We start from the raw sequence: 26354 nt of genomic DNA, 5'->3' as shown, positions 1-26354 counted from the left end.
TAAAACTACTTTTAATACATTGTATACAAGTTCAGCGACATAAAAAAACAGGGTCCATTCGCTCAATGCAGGTTGTAGAATACTGCTCAATATTCCGAATTTCTAGAAGCCAGTACGAAATAGTGGCTTGTCAGTTACATTTCTTATGATAATATTTGAAGGGAGGTAATAAAAGGTAAGCAAATGTGATGTGGCACAGGAAATATTTCTATTTAGATTTTGTTTACTGTCATCTATGAGAACAATTCCAGAACTGCTTTAGAAGAATTAACCTCTGTCAACAAAATGATTTCTGATATCATCTTGTTTAGGTCAGTATTCAAGTCTGTTTATAATTCATCATATCTTATGTCGCAGGGGGGAAAATATCGTTATTATTACAGATTATTAAATGACGTTTTTTCTATGTTGACATTATTTGTAAACTTCTCTTTTGCTGTTGTTGTTTACTGATTTCTGTGTTGACGTTTTTGTAATGACATCTTTTGATACTATTTACTACACTGAGACTGTTTACTGACTTTTAAGTTCGTGTGCCTTAAGAGTAAGACTGACGTTTTGGGTGACGCCCGTCTTCGATGAAATACAAAACGAAAAAGAAAAAAAAGCAGAACTCAGATCTCTTCACGGTGCACGAACTTAACATTTTTACCTGCTCTTTTCTTTTCCGCTGCAAGCCATGTCTTTTTTTTCTTTTTTCCTCAGGTTCTAGTTATTTTACTTCGATAATGACTTACTTCCTAGATAGCACTTTTTAGCTACAGTGATCGGTCAAACTAAAGCGTTTGACTCGGTGACGAATAAAAGATAAAATTAATCTAATAGTTGTAAAACAACTTGCTGGGAACGAATTTTTGTCACCTGGTCAAACGCTTTAGTTTGACCCAGTGATCACCGCTTTCGTTAAATATTACCAATAAAATTTAATCTGTTACGTAAATATTTTAGTGACCTCAACGAGTACTAGTTTGTTTAACTCCAAACCAACTACAATCAAAAGTTTTGCTGTTTTTCCACCCCGTCTTCTATTCATGAATAATGTATTAAGGACTACATAGCTTAATGCACCGTTCATTTGCTTTAAGTCATGTGATTAAGAGGTTGGATAGGAGAACAATAAATTGACTGGCTTTGTAATAAAATATATACAAGCGTATATAAAGGCGTAGGAGGGGCTGTGTGGTAAGTAGCTTGCTTACCAACCACATGGTTCCGGGTTCAGTCCCACTGCGTGGCACCTTGGGTCAGTGTCTTCTACTATAGCCTCTGGCCGACCAAAGCCTTATGAGTGGGTTTGGTATACGGAAACTGAAAGAAGCCCGTCGTATATATGTATATATATATATATATATATATATATATATGTGGGATCTAGTTCAAAACGGGGGCACCAGTTTTCATTTCTGTTTTATGTAGTGTTTTTGGTACCGAAAGACTTTCAAACTTCGTATACTTATCTATTTTGTCTTATAGAACAGAAAAAAAATTTTGTATTCGAAGTTATTTCATGTAAAAAATTGTCTTATTTCGATAATTTCAACCAGTCACTGACAAGTATTCAGCTGTTTATAGTTACTCCTTTGGCAGTTTAAGCGGTGTAAAGCGTATTTAATCTCCATTACTTCTGACATTTTGCAGAGAGGCAACACACGTGTGTTCGTTTTCCTTCGTTTTATTTTTAATATAATTTCGTTAACATCTGCCTGAACTGTATGTGTACAACATTTGCCCTAACCCTAACCTCAAAAACCAGGCCTTGTGCCTATAATAGAAAGGTTTATTAGCTACTGCCAATATGCTTCAGCCATTTTTTGACAAGGAAATAATAATTTTATCACCGCCAGAATCGTTTGAGAATCGTTTGTTTACGTAGTCAGCACTTAATGAATTCAGCTGAATGGACGTCAGTCATTGGTTGAAATTACAGAAATAACTTTAACATGAAATAAGTTGCAATATAATAATTTTTCTTAAGAAGACTAAGAGAAAAAGATGTTTATATGACACATTCTACCAGTGTACCAAGTTTCAAAGTGTTTCGTTAAGAAAATACTGGCACCCCCGTTTTGAACTAGATCCTATATGTGTGTGTGTGTGTGTGTGTGTGTGTGTGTATGTTTGTGTGTCTGTGTTTGTCCCCCAACATCGCTCAACAACCAATGCTGGTGTGTTTACGTCCCTGTAGCTTTGCGGTTCAGCAAAAGAGACCAATAGAATAAGTACTAGGCTTACAAAGAATAAGTCCTGGGGTCGATTTGCTTGACTAAAGGCGGTGCCCCAGCATGGCCGCAGTCAAATGACTGAAACAAGTAAAAGAGTAAGCTCGCATAAGCAAAGAAATACCTAGAGCAATGGTTTTCAACCAGGGTCTACATGACCCCTGAGGATCCACATAAGATTTTATTAACATTTTTTTGTGCAACAAATTGGTTATGCTCCTACAATACACAAAATATTTTAATTCTTTTAAATACAATTCTTAATGATATTTAATTTTAAAAATATAATAGGCTTTTTAAAACATCAAATAGTTATGAGAGTCCATCTGAGTAAAATAGGGATAAAAGGGGTCCATTAGTAAAAATGATTGACAATGGTCTCTTTCACGTAGTCATTTTGTATCTACTAGTTAACATTGGATCAGACTAGTTCGCTTGTTTTATAGAACCACTATAACATATTCATGGCGCTTTTTACTAAATCATTATTTCATTACACACACCACACTTATAAAGTTGCTTCAGGTCACCCCAAAACATGTTTCCACAGAAGATTGGGAACGTAAAATAGCACTTGAATACGTCAGTGTCATCCAAGCAGTGTTCCATGTTTCCAACCGTTTATGAAAACAATCTAACCATGGAGAAATGCTACCTTGCTTGGAAACAGGGTTGGTGACAGAAAGGGTGTCTGACCATTGAAAAATCTGTCTTAACAAATCCCATCTGATCCATGCAAGCATTAAAAAGATGATGATGATGAGGATGATAATGAATCAGTGTAACACAGTTATGACAAGGCTGAATCTTTAAATTATAAGTACAGCCCATCAAATGAACTTTTATACAGTTTTTGCCTACCAATTTTTACTCACAAGGCTTGGGTCAACCTGAGGTTGTAATTAACACACTTGCCTAAGATATAGTAATGTGGGATTGAACCCAGTACTTCATAGTTGTGATACAAACTTCTTAACCACATGTATGGTACCTTGTGGTAACCTAATAACATCTTTACAATGTCCTTTTTGGTATGCCACACTAGCTGGCTCTGTGCTACACTTAGATGAAAAACAACACTTTTTTTTACTTAAATAATAGCTGCCATTTATAAATACAATGGTTTCTTGGAAAAATCATTTTTCTTAATGTATCCACATGACTACAGTCATAAGGATTCCAACCCACTGGAGAATTAATATGAGAAACACGGTTCAAACACACAGGAATCTTCCAGTTCAAAATACTGTGTCAGTCTTTAGATTAGTAGTAATAACAGTGATCCAGTGAGATAATCCCTATGTGGGATCCCTCACTGGATATATCTAGCTTGATTTGCTAGACAGAACAGCCAAATGTCTCTGAAATCACACCTAACTGTATTAAAAGAAGAGGACACATTGAATAATATAATCTGGATACAGCTAAAATAAAAGAAAGATGTGAAGGTGATGCTTTTGTTCATGATTATTGGTCTGCTTAATTAAGACTGATTCAAAGCTGAACAACATTGTAATAGCTGAGAAAGACAGATTTTAAGAAGCTTTAATTCTGCCTGCATTAATGTTGGGGCAAGCGAAAGTGAAATTGTGATGGCACCTGTGCCCAGTGTCGCCTTCCTGGCACTTGTGCCTGTGGCACATGTAAAGACATTCGAGCGAGATCATTGCCAGTGCCGCTGGACTGGCTCCTGTGCAGGTGACACGTAAAATACACCATTTTGAGCGTGGCCGTTGCCAGTACCCGCCTGACTGGCCTTCATGACAGTCCTCAGTCAAATGGTCCAACCCATGCTAGCATGGAAAGCGGACGTTAAACAATAATGATGATGATGATGAAGTAATAAGAGAGACAGGGAATATGTATGATAGTGTATTTAGTGTGTGACAGCTTGCTATTCAGTTTATGTGTGTAGCAGCTGCACTATTCTGGATACAAGAGAAGGACTCTGATTTGTAGATCATTAAAATAAGTAGCAGCCAATTAATGGAGTTGCTTTAAATAACTGTTCCCTAAATAAAAATTTGTGGCCTAATGAAATTGTAGTGAATCAGGAAGCTATTTTTGTTGTCATGGCATAGCACAGTTGTGCTATGGCATACTCCAGCCAATCAGGGCTGGGTGCCTGAATATCAAAGGCAGTTCTCTGCCCAAGCAGAGAAGTGGGAGTTTTAAGCAATTGGCAAAAAGACCATACACCAGCAACATTCTTTCTTTCAACATGGAACAGCTTTTGGTTATTTTGCCACCAACTTCATGCAACTAACTCCGAGTTATATCGGCTCTCAGCTTGTCACCTCCTGAACAGCCTATTTCATTTATGCTAACTTCACTCCGCGAAATTCTGGATAACATCAGCCACAACTCTGCCTCATAATGAATTGTATAGGCTACACTCTTTTTACTTGTTAGCTGTTGTAATGATTTAATAAATTAAATTATTTGTCTAAAAACTGTCTTCTGATATTCCATTACGTGTGCTTCTCAAAAGCACATTTACTGGACTTTTCCACAAACACTTTTGTACTTTAAATTAGTGACCTCTCTCACTAAAAAATCAATATAAATTAAATACAATGGAGTCGAGTTTCAGAAATGGTAAAGGCTCAGAGTAAATAAATGCTTCACAATTTTTAATGGCCTTTTTTCATAACCTGAGTTCAGATCCTTTTACAACTGGCTTTGCTCTTCATTCCTATTGGAGATGATTGAATAATTGTACCATACTGGTTGATTCAGTTGACTATGCCCCTACTTTAAAATGACAGGCTTTAGTCTAATATGAGGAGTCTATGCAAAGTTTTTTAGCTAATACATAAATACATTTTGATCTCAGGTTATTGTTCATTGATTATTATTTATTGATTTAACATTGATATCTGTTATTTCCTCTTTTTCAGTACTCTTCTCGTCAATGCATGTGCTGTTGTGAATTTCAATTTGTGAGTATAACATTTTTCATATATATATAAAAGTATACATTCATACATTTTTACATGCATACAAAAAGGAATAGATATATAAACTCCATACACTATGAACGCAAAAGAAGTATAGTGGAATCACAGGCAAGCTAACAGAGAATGTAAGCTTCATATGTGATAGATGCACTGAGGTAATACATACTATGGCACACTGGAGACAGATTCCCCTAAATGCCTGGATGGTTCACTAGAAGTAGTAGATAACGTTTGTTATCCAAGAGATGTAATTAACAGGGGAATTGGTTGCTCTAGAAGTATAGCAGCCAGGGTAAGAACAGGCTGGAGAAAGTTCAGGGACCTACTACCATTGCTAACAATGAAGGTCTTCTCCCCCAGAGTGAAGTGCAGATCACACAAGGCTTTTGTTAGAACTGTGATGGTGTATGGTAGTAAGACATGAGCCATGAATGTAGAGGACTTGAGTTACAATGTAAGTGTGCATGAACAACATAGTACAACTGTGCTGAGAGAAAAACTGGGCATAAGAAGTATCAGATGTAGTTGTACAAGAAAGAAGACTGCTCTGGTATGACGTTTGTTATGTATGGGTGAAGATGGCTGTATAAAGAAATGCTGGTTACTTAATGTGGATGGAGTTTGCAAAAGAGAGAACCCCTGGAAGACATTGGCTGAAGTAGTGAAGGCTGATCTCAGGACCTTGAACCTTATGGAGATGACAAAGGATTGAGATGATTGATGCTATACAGTTCTCAAGAAAACCCACCCAACTTGGTGAAACTAAGTTCTGGAAGCATATTGTGTGTATGTGTGTGTATGCACAACTGAGCCCTTCACCTAATTTCTTCTTCAAGATACCTCCACCATCCTATAACTTCTTCTTGATACCTCTAATCTTTCTCACTGCTTGAAACCATTTGACTTGATTTCCATTCTTCATTCCTAAGACTGTCTTTTCCAGCCACATTGGACAATGATCATCTCTCTGAGCTATCAAAACGCCTCTCTTTCTCCATCACTATGTCTCACACTCTCCACTATGCACTACACCTACTTCTCCTTCACACTTGCAACTCACACTCATAGTTCTGTCTCTGTGCACTTTCACTCTTTTCGTACTTTGAGTGTCCACTCAGACATCTCATCACTATTATTTTTATCTCTTCTCAACTCTACACCGGTCACCCACCACCCTCCCTTCTATAATGTGAACAACCATATTCTTCTTCTTCAATTAGAAACCTGCTTTACTCTTGCCTTTTCTCTCATATCTTGAACCCTCATCTCCTAGCATAACACTGCCTTTCTTAGGGTCTGTAATCTTGCAAGCTGCATGGTGACCTCAATAGTACTGGTGGCACAAAAAAGCACCAGTACACACTGTAAAATGGTTGGTGTAAGAAAGGCACCCAGCCATAGAATCCATGCCAAAGTAGACAGTGAAGCAGTTGTTGAACCCGTCAGATTGTCCTGTCTATACCTGCACAGGAAATGGTCTTTAAATGACGACAATATGTATGTGTTTGTCTCTTTGTGTGGTCTTTTGGCAGTCATTTGAGTGTCAGATGGAAAACATTGATATTTGCTAAAGTCATGCTGAAGTCATCTTTGCCTTTTACTGTTTTGGGCTTCATAACTGAATTGCTGGCCCATTATTGCTGCAGCCCTCTCTCTCTCCCACTAGCACATCTAAGACATTCAGTTGGATCAAAGACAAGAGGACTGAGAGAGTATCTCTAATGATTTGCAACTGCATCAGTAACTAGTGCACTTATTGAAAGAATGTTATATGTTACCAGGACACTCTCACTTGCTGGTGACTGCCATAGTTTACACACATACACACACACACACTCTCTTTCTCTGTCTGTCTCTCACGCACACAGATTAAAATAATGATTATTATTTGATTCGACTACTATGACATTTTAGCAGTCCTCCTCCTCATCAACATTTAACATCCATTTTCCATGCTGGTATGTGTTGGATTGCTTGACAAGTACTGGCTAGGCCAGGGGCTGCACCAGGTTCCATAGTCTGTTTTGGCTTCGTTTCTATGGCTGATTGTCCTTCTTAACGCCAACCACTTTACAGAGGGTACTGGGTGTTTTTTTACATGGTATCATCACCAGTGCTTTTTACAGGGCAGCTTGGTTTTAGGATCTCAATTCTGTTGTTGTGAGCAGGTCTTATTGAGTACAGCAGTGCATCATATATCTCAGTCTTCTGTTGTCTCCTTTGTAAGGCTCAGGGATTGACCTTCAGTATTTCATCCCATGTCTTCCTGGGACTGCACCTAAAAAGTTACCCTCCACATGCAAGGAAAGGGAGAAAGTACAGGGAAATGAGGTGAACTTCTCGAACACACAGCCATACCTGTGCCTATACCTGGACCTAAACAAACCTACCCTAAGTCAGTCAAAATTCACTGTATTCAACTGAATATTTCTGGTTATGTATTGACTTTAGAAATGACTAACACTGACTAGATGTAACTGACTTAAGTCATTAGCTGTAACTAGTGCTACAAATTATTGTCAGTAAGAATAAGTTTTATGTTGTTCAACTTCACTTTTCATTTTTCTATTTTTCATTGATTTCAATTTTATTTTCTAGGAAAAGGAATAAAGATGACCTCTTTGGGGCCTCACCAGAACCAACAGTTGGTAATTGTAATATTTCTTTGGTTTTCCTGTGATAACAATGAAGATTTTCACATTGTAAACATAACTACATCATCAATTGACTTGAAATCAGCCAGTTGATCCTAGCAGATTTTGAACTCAGTATATAAAGGGATGTAACTAAACCCTAAAAGACTTTGTCTACAGTTAAACCAATACTGTCATCCATTGTTCTTTTCATTTATTATTTATTTCTCTCCTCCACTGCAAGATCCCCATTTTTACTTCTCTCTCATACTTTAACATCTCACCATCTGGCACAAAGCCACCTCCCTCAATATCACTTCCTCCTCTCTAGTTAAGAGGTCTTGTCTTGCAAATTATTTGGTGACCTTACTGATGTTGGTACCACATAAAAAGCACCCATACACTTTGTAAGGTGGTTGACATTAGGAAAGGTATCCAACCATAGAAAACCAAGCCAAAGCAGACAGTGATGCTTGACACACTCCTTAGGCTTACCAGCTCCTATCAAACCATCTAACCCATTCCAGCATGAGAAACAGATGTTAAATGACAAGGAAGAGGAGGATGAACATAATTAACAAAGAGAAGTAGGAAAGTAGATAAACAATTAGGCTTGATATACATATTTATATGGAGCACAAAACACAATAAAAATTTTTTAAATATATATAAAGAAATTATGTAATGTCTTATCTCAACAGCTGTTTCAGGAAGTTAAGAGTTATATAATAATCATAATTTGCAGATAATGTATGCTTAAGTTGTGTTGCTGAGAGTCATTCTCAGTTTTATGCCAAAATAATACCTTGTTACTCGATAGATCCTTGAAAACTAAGTTTTGTGCACATTTGCTTATTATGTAAGATTATTATAATTTCTCCCCATTCTTTTTTTCTCACCACACATCCCTTCCTACAATCTACACTCCCTTACCTCAATGCTCATTTTTCTTACATTTCTTTGTCAGGACCATTAATATTCTCAACTACTTTATTGTCTGTGAATGAGTTCTTTGACCACTCATCAGGCATGCTTTCATCAGGATGGCTTTTAACCCTATTTTCTCTCTCAGTTCTTTCTATTTTGTGTTTGGCATTGTTCTTCTCCCTCTTATCTTGTCTGTTAACTACCCTCTCTTCTCACTCTTTTATCCACCTCCTCTCTTTTATATTTGTAAGCACTACTATATGACAATCATTTGCCAATCTTCTCTTGAAAACAGAATTGGACTTACTGTTATAACTTCATCTGACTAATCACCAGCTGCATACCTATGACTTTTCACATATATCACCTGCAAATTATGATTGTTATGTAATTCTTGGCTTCCTGAAACAGCTGTCAAGATAAGACTTTGCATAATTTCTTTATATATTTATATTTTCTTTTCTTTTTATTCCATATCAAGCCTAATTGTGTTTATCTATCTTACTACCTCTATATCAGTTCAATTTGGATCTCTCTTATAGTCACTCTTAATTCCATGGGCTTCGCCTTGGATGAAAACGTCAGAACTTAAGTTCAAATTCATTCAAACACTACTATGTATTTTCTATACTGAGCTTATTTAACTCTCACCTACTAACTGTATAACAAAGGGAACTGTAACCAATTTTGATTTTTTCCACTACTACTAGTTTTACTAATCACTGCTCTTGTTATTTCATTTGATATTAGAAACATGGAAAAAAAAAATTAAAAGCATAAGAAGAAATGAAAGTTTCCATGCTATATTGTCATTTTATTATTGCTTGCAGGAGATAAAATCCGGGAATTCTTGTTAAGTTTACGCTACTTTCGGATTTTTATTGGTTTATGGAATGTGTTAATCATGTTTTGTATGATTGTGTAAGTACCTTTCTTTGTTTTCCTTATTGCATTCATTCAGCCTCCAAATTAAAGCAAAAAAGAAAACCTTGAAATTTTGATATATCCCTTGATTTACTATAGTTGGCACATTTTGTAATAGCTGACTGCATGTATACTGTAAAATCTCTCTTGTGCCTCTATTAAAAATTCATATTGTTCTCAAATTTTGGCACAAGGCCAGCAATTTCACGGGAGGGGTTAAGTCCATTACATTGACTCAGTGCTCAACTGGTACTTATTTTATTGACTCTGAAAGGATGAAAGACAATGGTGTGTCTTGAACATTTTAAACCTAAGGTAGATGTATAAGATTCAATTTAGGATGAGATGTTTTGGTGCTTCATCATCTTCAGAACTCCAAGAATGTGAAAGTATTTAGCTTGTCAAAAGTAGGTTTCTTTTTTTTTTTTTTTTTTTTTTGAATTAATCATGTATTATCTCATAAGTTTGAAATTCTGATAGTGGGATCACTCATTTTTAGAATGATATTGTAGGGTAGGTGTAAGAGGTCAGATCAGTCCATTTTGAATATAAAACAAGTAAAATAACACCCTCCATTTCCAGGGTTCTATGAAAATATTTACCTTCTTAGCAGTAGAAGTTTCCCAGGTTGAAAAACGAAAGTGTTTTCCAAAGCAAAAAGTCAGTGGAATTTGAACTCGGAACACGAATGTATTGTTACTCAGTATCTCTGATGTAATCACAGCCTATATTAAAAACTAATATATTAATAGAAGGTTGTTTTACTGATTCCCATCCATTTTACTTTTCATTTTTACATAGATCAGATGGTATATATTTTTGTCCATGTTATTATATCCATTGCTTTCACACTGCCTTCTAACCACTTAACCTTGAAATAGATGTGAAATCTTAATTTTCATCCCCAACTGCATGGTTCCGGGTTCAGTCCCACTGCGTGGCACCTTGGGCAAGTGTCTTCTACTATAGCCTCGGGTCGACCAAAGCCTTGTGAGTGGATTTGGTAGACGGAAACTGAAAGAAGCCCGTCGTATATATGTATGTATATGTATATATATATATATATATATATAAATATATATATATATATATATATATATATGTGTGTGTGTGTGTGTGTGTGTATGGTGTGTGCATATGTTTGTGTGTCTGTGTTTGTCCCCGCCCCCCCCCCCCTCCCAACATCGCATGACAACCAATGCTGATGTGTTTACGTCCCCGTAACTTAGCGGTTCGGCAAAAGATTCCGATAGAATAAGTACTAGGCTTACAAAGAATAAGTCCTGGGGTTGATTTCCTCGACTAAAGGCAGTGCTCCAGCATGGCCACAGTCAAATGACTGAAACAAGTAAAGGAGTAAAGAGTTAAACAATGTGGAGTAAGCAGAGTTATGTACCTTGCTCAGAGGTTATAAACTCTAACGACTAAAGTAAGAATTTTTGGTGCTACTTTAGCGTGCAGTCTGCTGCAGTATTCATAGTCAACACTGGGAAATGTCTTGATCTGGATTACGACTAGGGTTAACTGTTAGTGTTTAGGATAAGAGTTTAGGCTTGGGATTGGAGAAATTGTTAGATTGCATGCTAAAGTGGTATCTATTTTTATGTAGTCACTATGTGTTACACCTTACTTTCACAACTGTTTTACTACATTTTATTAGGCATGTTAGCAGGATTATTTCATGCTTCATTGACTAGACACTGGCAATGTAAATAATACGCAAGCACAATGGAAGTGGGGACAAATTTTGTATGAAGTGGTTCTATTTGCTCTTGAGAGTTAAAGATTTCCAGAAGAAATAATAACACTCTCCATTTCCAGGGTCCTATGGAAATATTTACCTTCTTAGCAGTAGAAGTTTCCCAGGTTGGAAAACGGAAGTGTTTTCCAAAGCAAAAAGTCAAATCTGATGAAGACTGTAATCTTGCAGAAAAATTATTGTCTCTTGTATTTGCTGTTAATCATTCTCGTCATAATCATTCAATACACTTGGATGAAGGTGCCTGGCTCAGTGGTTAGAGCCATGAGGTAGTGAGTTCGATTCCTGGACCAGGTTGTGTGTTGTGTTCTTGAGCAAGACACTTTATTTCATGTTGCTCCAGTTCATTCAGCTGTAGAAATGAGTTGCAACATCACTGATGTCAAACAGTATCAACTTTTGCCTTTCCCTTGGATAACATCAGTGGAATGGAGAAGGGAGGCTGGTATGCATGGGTGACTGCTGGTCTTCCATAAACAACCTTGCCCAGATTTGTGCCTCCGAGGGGATGGATTTTCGAGCGAGATCATTGCCAGTGCCCTTAGATTGGCTCTTGTGTGGGTGGCACATAAAATACACCATTTCGAGCGTGGCCGTTGCCAGTACCGCCTGACTGGCCTTCGTGCCGGTGGCATGTAAAAGCACCCACTACACTCTCTGAGTGGTTGGTGTTAGGAATGGCATCCAGCTGTAGAAACTCTGCCAAATCAGATTGGAGCCTGGTGTAGCCATCTGGTTTCACCAGTCCTCAGTCAAATCGTCCAACCCATGCTAGCATGGAAAGCGGACGTTAAACGATGATGATGATGAGGGTAACTTTCTAGGTGCAATTCCATGTTGTTCATGATCAAAGTAGGTCTTTACCCTTTACACTTGGATAGTTAACTGCTATACTTTGCTAACATTAATTAGGATGTAATCGACTTAACTACTCCTTGGTAGGAATATTTTAAAACATATTTAAAATAAAAACTGCATCCCTCTTCCAAGCCATATCAAATCAGTGTGGCAGAATAGGCTCATCAAACCAGTATGATCTTGAGCTCAAATTCATGGCCTCCACATTAGACCATGGTTGGTAGAGAGAACATGCTGAGGCCTTTGTTCTGCAGCGGACTGAACATCTAGTCTTATCCAATCTAATCCAATTAGAAATGCAATCAATATATTTGATGGAACCAGTTTCAATATTGGATATACAGTGATACTGGATATTTTATAGTATCTAGCTGGCATTCAGCTGTTCACTCAGTTTATTTTTATCCCTTAATACTTTCATTTTATAGGCAAACAGTTTCGCTTTTTAGTCTGGAAAAAAAAAAGAAAAGAAACCTACTTTTGACAAGCTAAATACTTTCACATTCTTGGAGTCCTGAAGATGATGAAGCACCAAAACATCATCCTGAATTGAATCCTATACATCTACCTTAGGTTTAAAATGTTCAAGACACACCATGCATCATGACAGTATTTCTGACTCCATCAGATATTAAGGCCCTCCCCTTCATCATCATTATCACTGTTTTACATCTGGTTTTTCTTGCTAATTTCTATTGGGCAGGTCTCTAAGAATTTCACCATTTGTTAAGATCCTTTCTCTTCTTTCACTTGCAACAACAGAGAAAACCACATATCATTATATTGTGTGTCATGTTATTTGGCAAGGTTTTTATTGCAGCTAAATAACCTTCTTATCCCCAATAACAGCATGGAATAGTTATATTTTATTGTCCCATAAGCATTTCAATGGTTGTTGTCTGCAACAGGGCTAAAAAGTCTCTTCTATCCTGTATTGGTTTATCTTTTATTCAGATACATATACAACACAATTTCCATCTACCAAATTTCATTCAAAAGGCATTGGTCAACCTGAACCTATAATAGAAGACACTTGCCCAGAATACTTTACACTAGGATTGAACTCTTAGTAATTGTTGTTATTTAGTCTCAGATCATCTCTGATTGAGCAGATGTAAGATTAATCCTTTAACATTTAAACTGACCAAATCTGGCCAAAATATTTTACTTGTTTTATATTCAAAATGGACTGATCTGACCTCTTACACCTACCCTATATCATTCTAAATATGAGTGATCCCACTATCAGAATTTCAAACTTATGAGATAATACATGATTGATTCAAAACAACATGAATAAATAAGCGTTACATTTAACTGAGTAATCTGAATGCTAAAGGGATAAAGGCACCCCAGCCATGATCATCCCATGTTTTTTCAGATAGACTATTATCTATGACTGCATTATCCAATGTGCTTCACTCATTTTAAGATTGAAAGGATGTGGTTTGAAGATTTCTGTGCTATTCTTAGCATGTGTAATTGCATTGAGGAGTCCTCATTCCCCTCAAAATCAATAAGCATCATTTATTAAGTGTGTGGCTTAATGGTTAAGCTGTTGGACTTCCAGTAATTAGGTTGTGGGTTTCTCAGGGCAGGCAGCTCATTATGTTCTTGAGTAAGGCATTTTACTTGATATTGTACTCTTGTACTCTTAATCATTCAAATGGCATAAGCTTCAGCCTGTTGACCCTGTGGGCTCCAAAATGAATGTTCTGAGGACAATTCAGTAACAATAATAGAAATTAAATTTATATTGGACTCTCTTTACTCTTTTACTTGTTTCAGTCATTTGACTGTGGCCATGCTGGAGCACCGCCTTTAGTCGAGCAAATCGACCCCAGGACTTATTCTTTGGAAGCTTAGTACTTATTCTATCGGTCTCTTTTGCCGAACTGCTAAGTTACGGGGACGTAAACACACCAGCATCGGTTGTCAAGCGATGTTGGGGGGACAAACACAAATATATACATATATATACATATATACACACACATATATACATATATACGACGGGCTTCTTTCAGTTTCCGTCTACCAAATCCACTCACAAGGCTTTGGTCGGCCCGAGGCTATAGTAGAAGACACTTGCCCAAGGTGCCACGCAGTGGGACTGAACCCGGAACCTTGTGAGTGGTAAGCAAGCTACTTGCCACACAGCCACTACCAATTTATTGAATTGAAAATTGCAAGTGGTTGTATCTATTTTATATTATATCATTTTGTGCTTTGTTGGTATACAGGTTTTTAAATTAACCAAATTGATTCACATTTCCGATGGTGATAGTGCTAAAGGACCATGTGGCATTGGATGCTGAATAAACATCTCAAAACATACCAATCATAAAGCACTGGTTTTTCAGTTTTCTTACCTGTATTTATATCCTTAATCAATGTGCATCAGCCAAAGATATATGCATACATAAATACAACAGGCTTGTGTACAGTTTATTTCTAACAAATTCCACCCTCAACATATTGTTTAATTCAAAGCAAAGGTGGAAGACTTGCCCAAGATACCATGTAGTGGGATTGAAATCAGAACCACATGGTTATGAATCAAACTTCTTAAACTACTTAGCCATATGAAGTACAATTCTATCTACCTCTGTTCAAGTAATTGTTGGGAAGAAGTAACATCTTTGAAGAATTTTAACTGATGAAATACTACCATCTTTTTTGTGGGGAAGGGAATTTCTTTCTCATCTGCTTAATATAAAACTGGATCTCATAACTGAAATTTACAGGATTTTTTCTTTTTAATCCTTTTATAATTAGATGCTTTATTTCCCTTACTAAAATGGATGAATTTTAAACTAGCTACTAGACTAACTGTTATGAATTATTTAGTTTATTTTACTTTATTTTTAATAGGTTATTTGGTAACTGACCCTTGTGAAGGTGTTCTTCAAATGCAGCAAGTCCAGAGTGGAATTTTGTAATTCATCTTCTAATTCAGATGGTTTGGGATTTTCAATGAAAACTGGTGTCAAAGAATTGAATTGTGGTTTATACTCATACTTGATTTATATACATATACAATTATAAATGGGAATGAATGCACATTGTGTGTATGATGTGTGTGTGTGTGTCAGTGTTGTGTGCATGTGTATGATCTATGAATGTTTATGCATTTTGAAATATGTGTGAGTAATGTATGTATGTTTGAATATATGTGCATGTACACTTTCATAAACATTGAGCCTATGAATTAATGTATTTGAGTTTTGAAATATGTAAATAAAGTTTCAGAAAATATTATGCACAGACAACTGTATTAGGAAAAAATAAATGTTTCCTATGTGTTTTTTGTTTAATACTGAACATTTTCTTATGTAGCATTCTGTATACTAGCAAATCTACCCATTTATAATGGAGGCATAAAATGAGGGAGGGAAGCCATAACAACAGTATATATTGAGAAATGTATAATTAATGGACTTGATAGATTACTGAGTGATGATGTCTTAGAGAAATCACATTATTATTGGTGATACAGCATTTTATTGCAGCTATATGAAGTGTTTGTGACTAAGTGATGTGATGATGATTCACTCCTGAACTGAAATATGCTCCCAGCCTCAGTATCATGGATGATTATGTGGACCACTCCTAACAAAAGCCAGAGCTTCCTCCGACCACTACATAAAATGTATTAAGAAAAAAATGTTATTTAGATATACTTTAATTTTAGTTGTTTACACTATTTTTTGCTTGTTTATACTCTTATACATTCAAAGTTCTCAAATTTCCTTATTTAAATTATGAATCCTATTCCTTTTGATAATATCAATATGATTACAAAACTTCTTTGTAGATGATATTTTCTGTTTGGTTGACACTAATTTTCAAATTACTGGAGCCCGTTGCTCTACTCATAGCGACGTATAACTATGGCCATGTGTGAACATTGGAGTAGGTAAAAATACACCTGCACAATCTAAAGTCTGATCCTGTGCCTTGTTTGCTGTGAACGTATGAGCGGAACCTTTAGGGTTACAAAAAAAATCAAACTAAGACTTACCTCTCACTGTTCTATGTGAATAATGTCTGGATGTTCTAGTACCATGGGTTATTTTGATTGGCAAAACTGAGATGTAAACAACAGCCGCTTCAATTAGCCGTTTTGAATCCTGCTCGAGACTAACATACCTAAATAATCACACACACTATATACTGACACACACTTTTTCCATTTTATTTTCGCTATTAACCATCCACACAACCCCTTTGTATCTACAATGGGGCCACGAACTATACAATAAAAATCCAGATTTACTTGTGGTGTGTGAATTTTTAATAAAAATGCAGAGGTGGTTTATCAATTCAGAAATCAATATCCACAAAATAATAATACTTTCTGATTTTTTAATGCTAAAAACCTTCCTGATGACCGTCTTTGTAATCCCGAAAAATATTGTAACCATTTGGCCATGAAGAAGGAACAGACAAAGAAATGGATATAACACCCATTATAGTAAGATAGCAAATCTGCCCAACTACGATGGGAAATAAAGGGATAGTATTGAAAATCTAAACCCTCTAAATTTACAAACTATACAGGAGTGAAATCCAGAGTTAATTCTTGTTGCTGGAATTTTAACAAAAAAAATCAAAGGTGATTTATAAATACAAAACTCAATATCCTGATTACCTCTTTCGAAAAACATCATCACCATTGATCCATCCGTTTGACTGTAAAGAAGGAACAGACAGACAGATGGACATAACACCCATTATAGTAAGATTTTATTTGATGTGGGTACATCTCAAGGCAGCATCTCCTATAGACGTATAGTACCAAAAAGCACAGAAGATCGATAGCTAGCAAAAAGTATCCTGCAGCAACAGTGGAATTACTGAACTTAGATTTCTGCTTCTTTGAGAATTAACAGCTGCAGGTAGCCACTAAGCAACCACATGTTAAGACAAATTTAGCTTCCACTTACATAGAAAAACTGTACACCAGTTATGACATCTTTAAACAAGTAAAAAATAGTTTTGGCTATGACATCTTGGTGGTGATGCACAATGCTCACCAGTAAATGAAAGAGTTTTCTTAGTTGTGAATGCAACAAAACCCATATTGGGAAACAACATGGGTAACAAAACCCATACTTGGGTAACAACTTAGATCAAAGAATTGGAGTAGACTAGTGTTTTTTTCTTCTTTTCTTTTTTGTATTTTGCATAAGACTTGCTCCCTTTTGTGAAATGTAATGATTCACCACACATCAAAGAGTGAGGAAATGAGACTGCCGACTCCTCTTACTGTGCCACTGATATACTTCTCCAATCAAATGCAGTTTTATCCTGGCTGGACTAATTATCCTGAATTAAGGAACTGCTTACCTAGGTGGACAGAGCTTTTGAATAGTAAATGTCCTCAAAAGGAAAACAGAATCAGTGACAAGAGACAAGTAAATATGAACAGTCATCAGTTAACCCAAATGACAAAGGATCTCATTTACATCTTCAAATGTGATAGAACCCCCCCCCCCCCCAAAAAAAAAACAAATCAAAAATTCTTAATTTTACTTATCATGAAACAAAAATGTTTTTCATCAGGTTATTTGTAAAAAATATGTACTTACAAGAAATAATCAAAAGAATATTCTGTACATACTGCTTTTAATTCATTCATATGATATATATATATATATATATAAATTTTATAAAGAATATTCAAAAGGAATATTTTATTGAGCTAATATTAAGTGCTCTATATATATATATATATACTGGGAATCGAAACCACAATCCTATGACCGCGAGTCCGCTGCCCTAACCACTGGGCCATTGTGCCTCCACTGACAGGAAATAGCCACAGAAAATTTGCCTCAAAAATTACAGCTCATCCATGCAAGTATGGAAAGGTGACTTTCGTGACACCCTTAAAGCCAGGAAGATATGTGTGTGTATATATATATATATATATATATATATTACACACACACATCTAAAAAGTAAAAAGACCTCACTCATACCATTTGCTCAGTACAGGCACTGCCTAGTGCTTCAGACTTGTTAATGTATTATTTTTCATTTCATTAGTTGTTTATAGTAACTATCCATGCTGTGAATACCAAAAGCAAACGAGTCATATGATTTTCAAAGTGGGCATATTGTTGGTTGGTGTGAGGGTGAAATTTGCTAGTGTAAGATTGCACAAAACATTAGGATTCCTCTTGTCACAGTCAATAAATAGAATGACTTTACAATTTGCCAGCAAAAGGAAAGGAATCAACAGCATCTCATTCAGTTTAACCTGGGCCCTATGAACAACATTTTGTTCAACATTTGTACAACCTGAGTAAAAATTCCACTGGAGACAATTTATGAATTCATTGGCACCGGTGCCCTGGCACTTGTGCTGGTGGCATGTGTAAGGACATTCGAGCGAGAATGTTTGCCAGTGCCGCTGGACTGGCTCCCGTGCAGGTGGCACGTAAAAGACACCATTTTGAGCGTGGCCATTGCCAGTACCGCCTGACTTGCCTTCGTGCCGGTGGCACATAAAAGCACCCACTACACTCTCGGAGTGGTTGGCGTTAGGAAGGGCATCCAGCTGTAGAAACTCTGCCAAATCAGATTGGAGCCTGGTGTAATCACCTGGTTCACCAGTCCTCAGTCAAATCGTCCAACCCATGCTAGCATGGAAAGCGGACGTTAAACGATGATGATGATGATGATTAGAACAATGCCCTAACAAATAAAATCATTAAAAACTGCATCAATGACATTATTTTGTTTCAAGGAATAAATCTTTTAAAAGAGAATGGAGTCTATTTACTTTTGAGATGTGTGTATGTGTGTGTGTGTATGTACACCTACACACACACACATACATTACATATATATATATATATATATATATATATATATATATATATATATAAGAGAGAGCAATATCAACGTTCAGGTTTAATAAACTGTATACACTTATACAAAGAAAACGGAAGATTGATTGTAAGTACAATTTTCAAAGATTTTCAGAGTGAAAGATGAGGAGCCTAACTCTTTAATGTATGAAAAACATTTACTGGAAAAGGCACTTTCATTAATTTAATATCTCTATTGAATAGATTTTGTTTTTTAAACTCCTACAAGCACTAAACTGACTTTCTAGTGCTAGAAACTCTAACAAGTAACTGATAGCACTAAAGTCAGCCACAGCTTTAAAATAGCTGTTAGTTGTAAAACACATGGTAACCTGTTGCTATGTAGTTGTTTTGTATTAATATTGTTGTTGTTGGCACTCCGTCACTTACAATGTCGAGGGTTCCAGTTGATCCAATCAACGGAACAGCCTGCTCGTGAAATTAACGTGCAAGTGGCTGAGCACTCCACAGACACGTGTACCCTTAACGTAGTTCTCGGCGATATTCAGCGTGACACAGTGTGACAAGGCTTAACCTTTGAATTACAAGCACAACAGAAACAGGAAGTAAGAGTGAGAGAAAGTTGTGGTGAAAGAGTACAGCAGGGTTCGCCACCATCCCCTGCCGGAGCCTCGTGGAGCTTTAGGTGTTTTCACTCAATAAACACTCACAACGCCCGGTCTGGGAATCGAAACCACAATCCTATGACCGCGAGTCCGCTGCCCTAACCACTGGCCCATTGCGTCTCCACCTGTATTAATATATACAAGTTACTTAAAACTAACACATAGCATCTACATGGTTGCTTAATACAAACACAGAGCATCTGTATATTTGCTAACACTAACACACACAACAACTTCACTAATGCACAGAACTTAAAAAAACACAGTAGCTGTATAATTGCTAATAGTAACAAACACAGAAGTTGTGTAATTTCTTAGAACTGAAACTCACAACAGGGCAGCTGCTTGTAGTAGAACACTACTAACACACACTCAGCAGATGAGTAAGCTAAATCTATAAGACAGAAGAACTGCAGTTTTTAGTACGAAGATCCACTGTATCACACATATTTACTATTCAGTTCCCTTAGCTTACCATGTGTATGCGTGTCTTTGTATGTGTTTGTTCCCCATCACTGCTTGATAACTGGTGTTGGTTTGTTTACATCGCTGTAACTTTGTGGTTCAATAAAAGAGACCCGACAAAATAAATACCAGGCTTAAAAAAAAGAAAATTTCAAGGTGGTGTCCCAGCATGGCTGCTGCGTAACAATTGAGTAAAAAGTAAAAGATATATACAAGGACTACAATAGGTTTTGTAGAAATGTTTTTTTTTTATTACAAATTTTGTAATTTTATAAACATTATGAAATATTACAAATGTAGAAAAATAATTTGAATGTTTAAAATAGTGGTAGAACAAGCTTGGCAGAGAATGGTACAGCAGAAGAGAGAAAAGATTGAGAAGAACAAAAACAAACTAATATCTGAGATGAAATTATTAGCAAAAGAATACATACATACATACATACATACATATATATATATATATATATATATATATATACATATACACACACGTGCATACACACTGACAGTGGGGAGAAAGGATTAGAAAATTTGTTTTAGAAGAAAGCTATGAAGGTGAGGAGTAACAAAATGCATGCATTATAGAGAGTAGAAGAAGCAGCAGAACATATTTTTTCAGGCTTACTGAAGGTTTTAAGAATGTTTTTGTATGTATGAGGTATGAATTTCTTTGGCTCAGCAATATATGAAAGCCCAATTGCACTATCCTTGAAAAGAAGATTTTTACCACCACTGGATGTGAATAGAAGATCCTTGGTTTCACTGGATGTCAAATCCATGTAACTGAATACACTGTACATACGCTTTGCCACTTCGTCGTCATTGAAAACCATTGCATGTGCAGGAACTTTGGCAAGATGACATTTGAGCCAGTTTTGAACTGATTCATGTGAGCCATCGTTACATAAAAGTTCGTAATTTTCTGATTTTAGATTCTTTTCCCATCCTTCTTTTCCATTACCATCAGTGCTTTCCAAAACTGTTGTGTGTTTCACGAATGCCACCTCACCATTATTCTCAACTAGACATCGGAAAGCACCTGTATAGCCATAGTATTTGTTGTCCTTGCTTGCAGAACATTCCTTACCATTATTTGGGCAAAGTGCACACAAAGATGCAGGGTTATCATCATTTGGATTATTTTTCTTGTCTAAAGCTCCAGGAACGCAACTTTGAGAGAAATATTTTCCAACATTGTGAGCAATACTATCATTTTTAATCTCACCCTTTTCAATTAACAAACCAACTGGCACCTTCCATCCTGATGTTTTACCATATCCAGTGTGACATGATTTGGCATCTAAATGAGAGAAAGAGGTGGGAGGGAAAATTTATTTTAAAATAAAACTAAAAAAATTTAAAATAACATTGGTCAAAATAACGAATATGCTAACACACACTGAATTGATTTACTGAAAATGAATACTATTTCTAACAGTAATGAATAATTAAAATGACCAAATGTAACAAAAATAAATTTGTTTTTTTAAATTCAAATGTTTTCAAGACAACCAATAAGAACAAACAGATCTATCAATTCACATGTAAGTAAACATTTGAACAGCCTGAATTCTGACTCCCACAATGCACTGGTTCACATAGGCACATCATTAAGGTTTATACTTTCTTTTTGTAGTGGTGTATCTAAGACAAGCTAGCTCATTGCTCTCAAAGCTGTATCAATGATAGGATTTCAACTCAATTCAAGTACAGCAAAACATTCATCAATTACACAGTAGTATTACTGTTTGAGGAAGTACATCCAAATAAGGATCTTCTATGGAATTATTCAACATACTTGCAATAGCAACCAATTCTCCCCCAAATGACATCTTACTAGAGTAGTTACTAACCTTTTTCCAACCAAAAAACTCTTTCAATTAAACAATTTTACCCATAGGACACTTGGGTTTTTGAAATGACACGATTTTATAAACTAACAACAAATATACTATTCCAATTCCATAACTTAATAATTAGATATTTTATACTGTATTCATTTCAGATTTTGAACATAACTCATGAATTTCCAAGGGTGCTTGGACCTTAGATTAGGAACCATTCTCTTACCAGCTTAAAGAAGGAAAGACAATGGAGTATCTGATATTGCTCATATTATCATTATCATTCATTTAATATCCACCATTCCATGCTTGCATCAATAAGGTGAAGATAAACTTACTTGGAAATGGATGCGTTACATACAATTAAATAAGTAATAAATTGTATATATATATATATATATATATAAATATACATATGCATATTTTGGTATTGGACATCACCAATGGCGCAAAATAACATGAAATACACAAGTAAATGAGTTAAATACGTAAACGAGAAAAAAAAAAAGGAAAAACAGGACAAGTAAACACAAAGAAAAGACCCTTCATCAGTTGTTGGCTGTCTATCTACTCTTCATTTCAAGTATTCAACAACAATATGAGCCTCCATAGGATTTATGGAGGGTCAAAGTCGGAAACAAAAACATGACAGTAGAGACATACAAAGAAACCAAGCAAAAACAAACATGGAGGGTCGTTAGACCAGAATGTGAGGAATATAGTGAACGCTGGGAAAAACATCTTTTTTGAAAAGAGAAAAGACAGAAAACAGAGTAAAAAAACACATCCTTCTTTTCCTCTCTCCATCTCTCTTATGATGTCTGATTCCACTTGAAGTTGAATATATATTGTGTTAAGATTCATTATCAATCAATTATCCTTATTGGGAAGAAACAGTCAAAAGTAACCACCACATACAATAATCACCAAACATCTCCACTACTTAACACCGTCCAAGTTTGGGGTTAATAATCTTAATCTTTAGTTACAGTTTCTCATTCTAACTACATAATAGGCAGAATTGTCAGATTAAGACAGTAGAACACAGTATTGACTTACAAATATGCTTAATATAATTTGTAGTATATTATGGCTGCATAATGAAATACACTTACATAATGTTGATGACCTGTCTCTACAGGTCATCACCATGAGATAGTTGCCTCTACAGTATGAATCTGTTATTGGACATATCGCACGCTAATTTCATCAACTATACTCTTCTGTGCTGGCTTAGGGTATTAATTTAGGAGTTTTCCTTCTCCAGGATTGATTGCTTTCACCAAGGCTAAGGAGCTTGATCTACCCTTACAAAAATCTATTTAACTCATAGATGGGACCCTGACAGGTCAGAATAGACCTGAGAGTAATGATAATTAAGGGCTGACCACATACACCCCCACAATTCCAGAAGTCCCAGACTTGAGCCTTGCCACCAGATGCAGTTTAATGTCATACTCAAGACATTCATACATATATACAACAGGCTTTTATCTAGTTTACATCTACCAGTTTCCACTCACAAGGCACAGCTCAGTTTGAACACATAGTAGAAGATGCCCAAGACATTGTGCAGTGCTGACAAACCTGGGAAAATGTGGTGGCAAAGTGAACTTAACCACACAGCAATGCATGCGAATAAACCAGAAATAAATAGAAAAGCAAGAGGTCCATTTCAAATATAAATGGTATGACAAACCTTTCAACTTAGGAAACGCCAACGTGGAGCCTTTCTTTACTACAGCCACAGCATAGTAGGAGGCTTCCTCAGCACCCTCGTCTGTTATATGAGTTTCAGATATTACAGGTTTAACGTCACATCTAAAGAAGAAATAGAAATATAACAATAATAATAATAACAATAATAAATTGTTTGTACCTGCCATCTGCATTTAGCACAGGTGTTTTTTAGCTGAAAGTTGTTATGAGAACAAATGGCAGGAGTATTAGAATATTTCTTTAGAATCATTTTCAGTTAATAAATATGATAAAATGTATTCTGTTTCTGGTTATCTACATATAAAGTAGGTGCAGGTACGGTTGGTAAGGTTGAGAAGTTTAGGAAGTTTAGTTGTCGCCCACATGGTTTTGAAATCAGCCCCATTGCATGGCAACACCTTGGGCAAGTGACTTCTATTGTTCCAGGTCAACTAATGCCTTGAGGCAGAGAATTTGGTAGATGAAAGCTGAAAGAAGCCTGTCATGTGTGTGCAAATGTTTACAAAATTATGCTGAACAGCAAGTAAAGAGGATGGCATCAGCATTTGTGATTGCATTGCAACTGGTTAAATCTATTGACAATTCCTGCCTACAAAATTGTTTGCTGCCTCTGTGTTCTTGAAATACTTCTAGAATAAAAGCTCCATACTTATAAAACAAGGGCTAATGACATCTGGTTGTAAAAACTCTGCCTAATATCTACTTCTGCTTAGAGGCAGCAAGCCGGTAGAATCGTTAGCATGCCAGGCAAAAAGCCATTTCATTAGTCTATACATTCCGAGTCCAAATTCTGCTGAGGTCAACTTTGCCTTTCATCCTTTTGGGGTTGGTAAAAAGGACCAGTTGAACACAGGGGTTGATGTAATTGACTTACTCCTCCCCTGAAATTGTTGACCTTGTGCCAAAATTTGAAACCAACATTTATTTCTGCTAAAGATTATTCAGTGAAATGTAATGTTTATTTATTGACATTGTTTTGAATTAACCATGGATTATCTCACAGCTTCAAAATTTCAACGATGTGATAGTTTATTATTAGAATGATTGTATATAATAAGTGCGAGAGGTAAGATAAGGCTCATTTAAACATAAAATAGGTAGAATATTTGGGCTGGATACGACCAGTTTAAATGCTAAAGTGTTAAAGCATAACTAGCAATGGAAATGCAGCATAGGATTGTGCTTGTGTGTTTGTGTTTATATTCCATATCTTTGCATAAAAGTGTTGAGTGAAAAAAAAAAAACCCTGGTATTCATTGGCTTTCTCTCTCAACAAGCCACCCTGTATTTGTGTGCTTTTTGAAGATGACTTCGATTAAAAAAATTCATTACTTTTAAAAACAGATGTGTTAGTGAGAGAAAGGACATTTATATATATAATACAGATGTCTGTTTGTATGTGCAGCTGCATGCATTTCTACATTTTACAACTGATTTGCACCAAATTTCATACATAGGTTTCTGAAGTCCTATTATGCATCATAGGCTATTTTATTTTTCCGTACATCGATTGTGTCCCCCCACCTCACCCCAGGGAAGATAACCCTCTTACGCTTCTCTCTTGGCCCCATAATTCCAGCATTCTGCCTCCCATCTTCCCCAAAATTAATCTTTTGCTTGCTTATGGCCTACAAATATAGTTGCAGGCATGCACTTTCACAGAAATTCAGGCAGGGGACCCCTTGGTGGGGGAGGACGAATAAACCGATTTTGATGAATGTTGAAGTGGATATCTTCAATGCAACAAAACTTAATGCAACTTATGAAAGGTGCCCCTGTCATGCTCCTCAGGAATTTGGAACCCCCCAGGCTTTGCAACGGCATGCATCTGGTTGTCCAAAAGGCAATGCCTCATGTTATTTTGGCAACAATACTTACAAAATGTGGTAAGGGGGATACTGTCTTCATACCAAGGATACCTCTCATTCCATCTGGTAAAGACATTCCTTTCACATTCAGAAGGCTGCAATTCTCTCTCTGGCTCAGTTTTGCCATGTCGATTAACAAATCACAAGGTCAGACGCTGATGGTTGTAGGACTTAATATAGAAGAACCCTGCTTCTCCCATGGTCAGCTGTATGTTGACTGCTCTCGAGTGGGGAGCTGACATAATCTATTTTCTTTTGCAACTTGCAAGAAAACCCAAAATATAGTCTATAAGGAAGTTTTGTAGGTGCCCTGTCTACCAACAAGTAATCGCTGATTTTTTTGTACAAGTGCTTACATTTGCTATATCTGTATGCTATTTTTGTTCTTTTGACAATAACACGTATGCCTCTGAAGTTGCTTTTGCTATATGTTATAAATGTTTGATGTCTCTGATGTCTCTGCATTTATATGTTGTTATCATGCTTTGCTATCGATGTTCCATAGTTTTAACTTAATTAATCTACTTTTCCCTACATCTTAGTTACATATTTTTTTGACATGCCAGCATGATCTTGCCAAGGCCGTTTTTGTGGCCACTGACTTTTACATGTTTTTCTAGGTTACAATCTCAAATAACAAGCAAAAAAACAAATTTCAGCAAAATTTC

The 26354-nt window shown here is 36.2% G+C and overlaps 2 protein-coding genes across 3 annotated transcripts in view; one reads left to right on the top strand and one right to left on the bottom strand.

The window, feature by feature from the left end:
- Positions 1-143: 143 nt before the first annotated feature.
- LOC106869613 (small integral membrane protein 7) lies at positions 144-15552 on the top strand. 2 transcript variants are annotated; one of them, XM_014915420.3, is made up of 5 exons: positions 148-311; positions 5120-5161; positions 7778-7827; positions 9570-9660; positions 15155-15552. In XM_014915420.3, exons 1-5 carry the CDS (start codon positions 286-288, stop codon positions 15168-15170), a joined length of 225 nt encoding a protein of 74 aa, XP_014770906.1. In that variant the 5' UTR covers positions 148-285; the 3' UTR covers positions 15171-15552. The 2 variants fall into 2 exon arrangements, with proteins under 2 accessions (XP_089222016.1, XP_014770906.1); XM_089365890.1 differs by lacking the exon at positions 9570-9660 and having other exon boundaries at positions 144-311.
- Positions 15553-20478: 4926 nt separating this feature from the next.
- Positions 20479-26354, bottom strand: part of LOC106869605 (serotransferrin-A) — a 33943-nt gene continuing 28067 nt past the window's right edge. Inside the window, exons 7-8 of the mRNA XM_052974593.2 lie at positions 23799-23920; positions 20479-21555 (exon numbers count right to left, since the gene is read on the bottom strand). Coding sequence (XP_052830553.1) covers positions 20792-21555; positions 23799-23920 — 886 coding nt within the window. The 3' untranslated portion in view covers positions 20479-20791. The remainder of the gene's footprint in view (positions 21556-23798; positions 23921-26354) is intronic.

Source organism: Octopus bimaculoides, chromosome 18 (genome assembly GCF_046866305.1).
Source record: "Octopus bimaculoides isolate indiv1 chromosome 18, ASM4686630v1, whole genome shotgun sequence".
In the NCBI taxonomy this organism is placed as follows: domain Eukaryota; kingdom Metazoa; phylum Mollusca; class Cephalopoda; order Octopoda; family Octopodidae; genus Octopus; species Octopus bimaculoides.
This window is presented reverse-complemented; position numbering and strand designations above follow the sequence as displayed.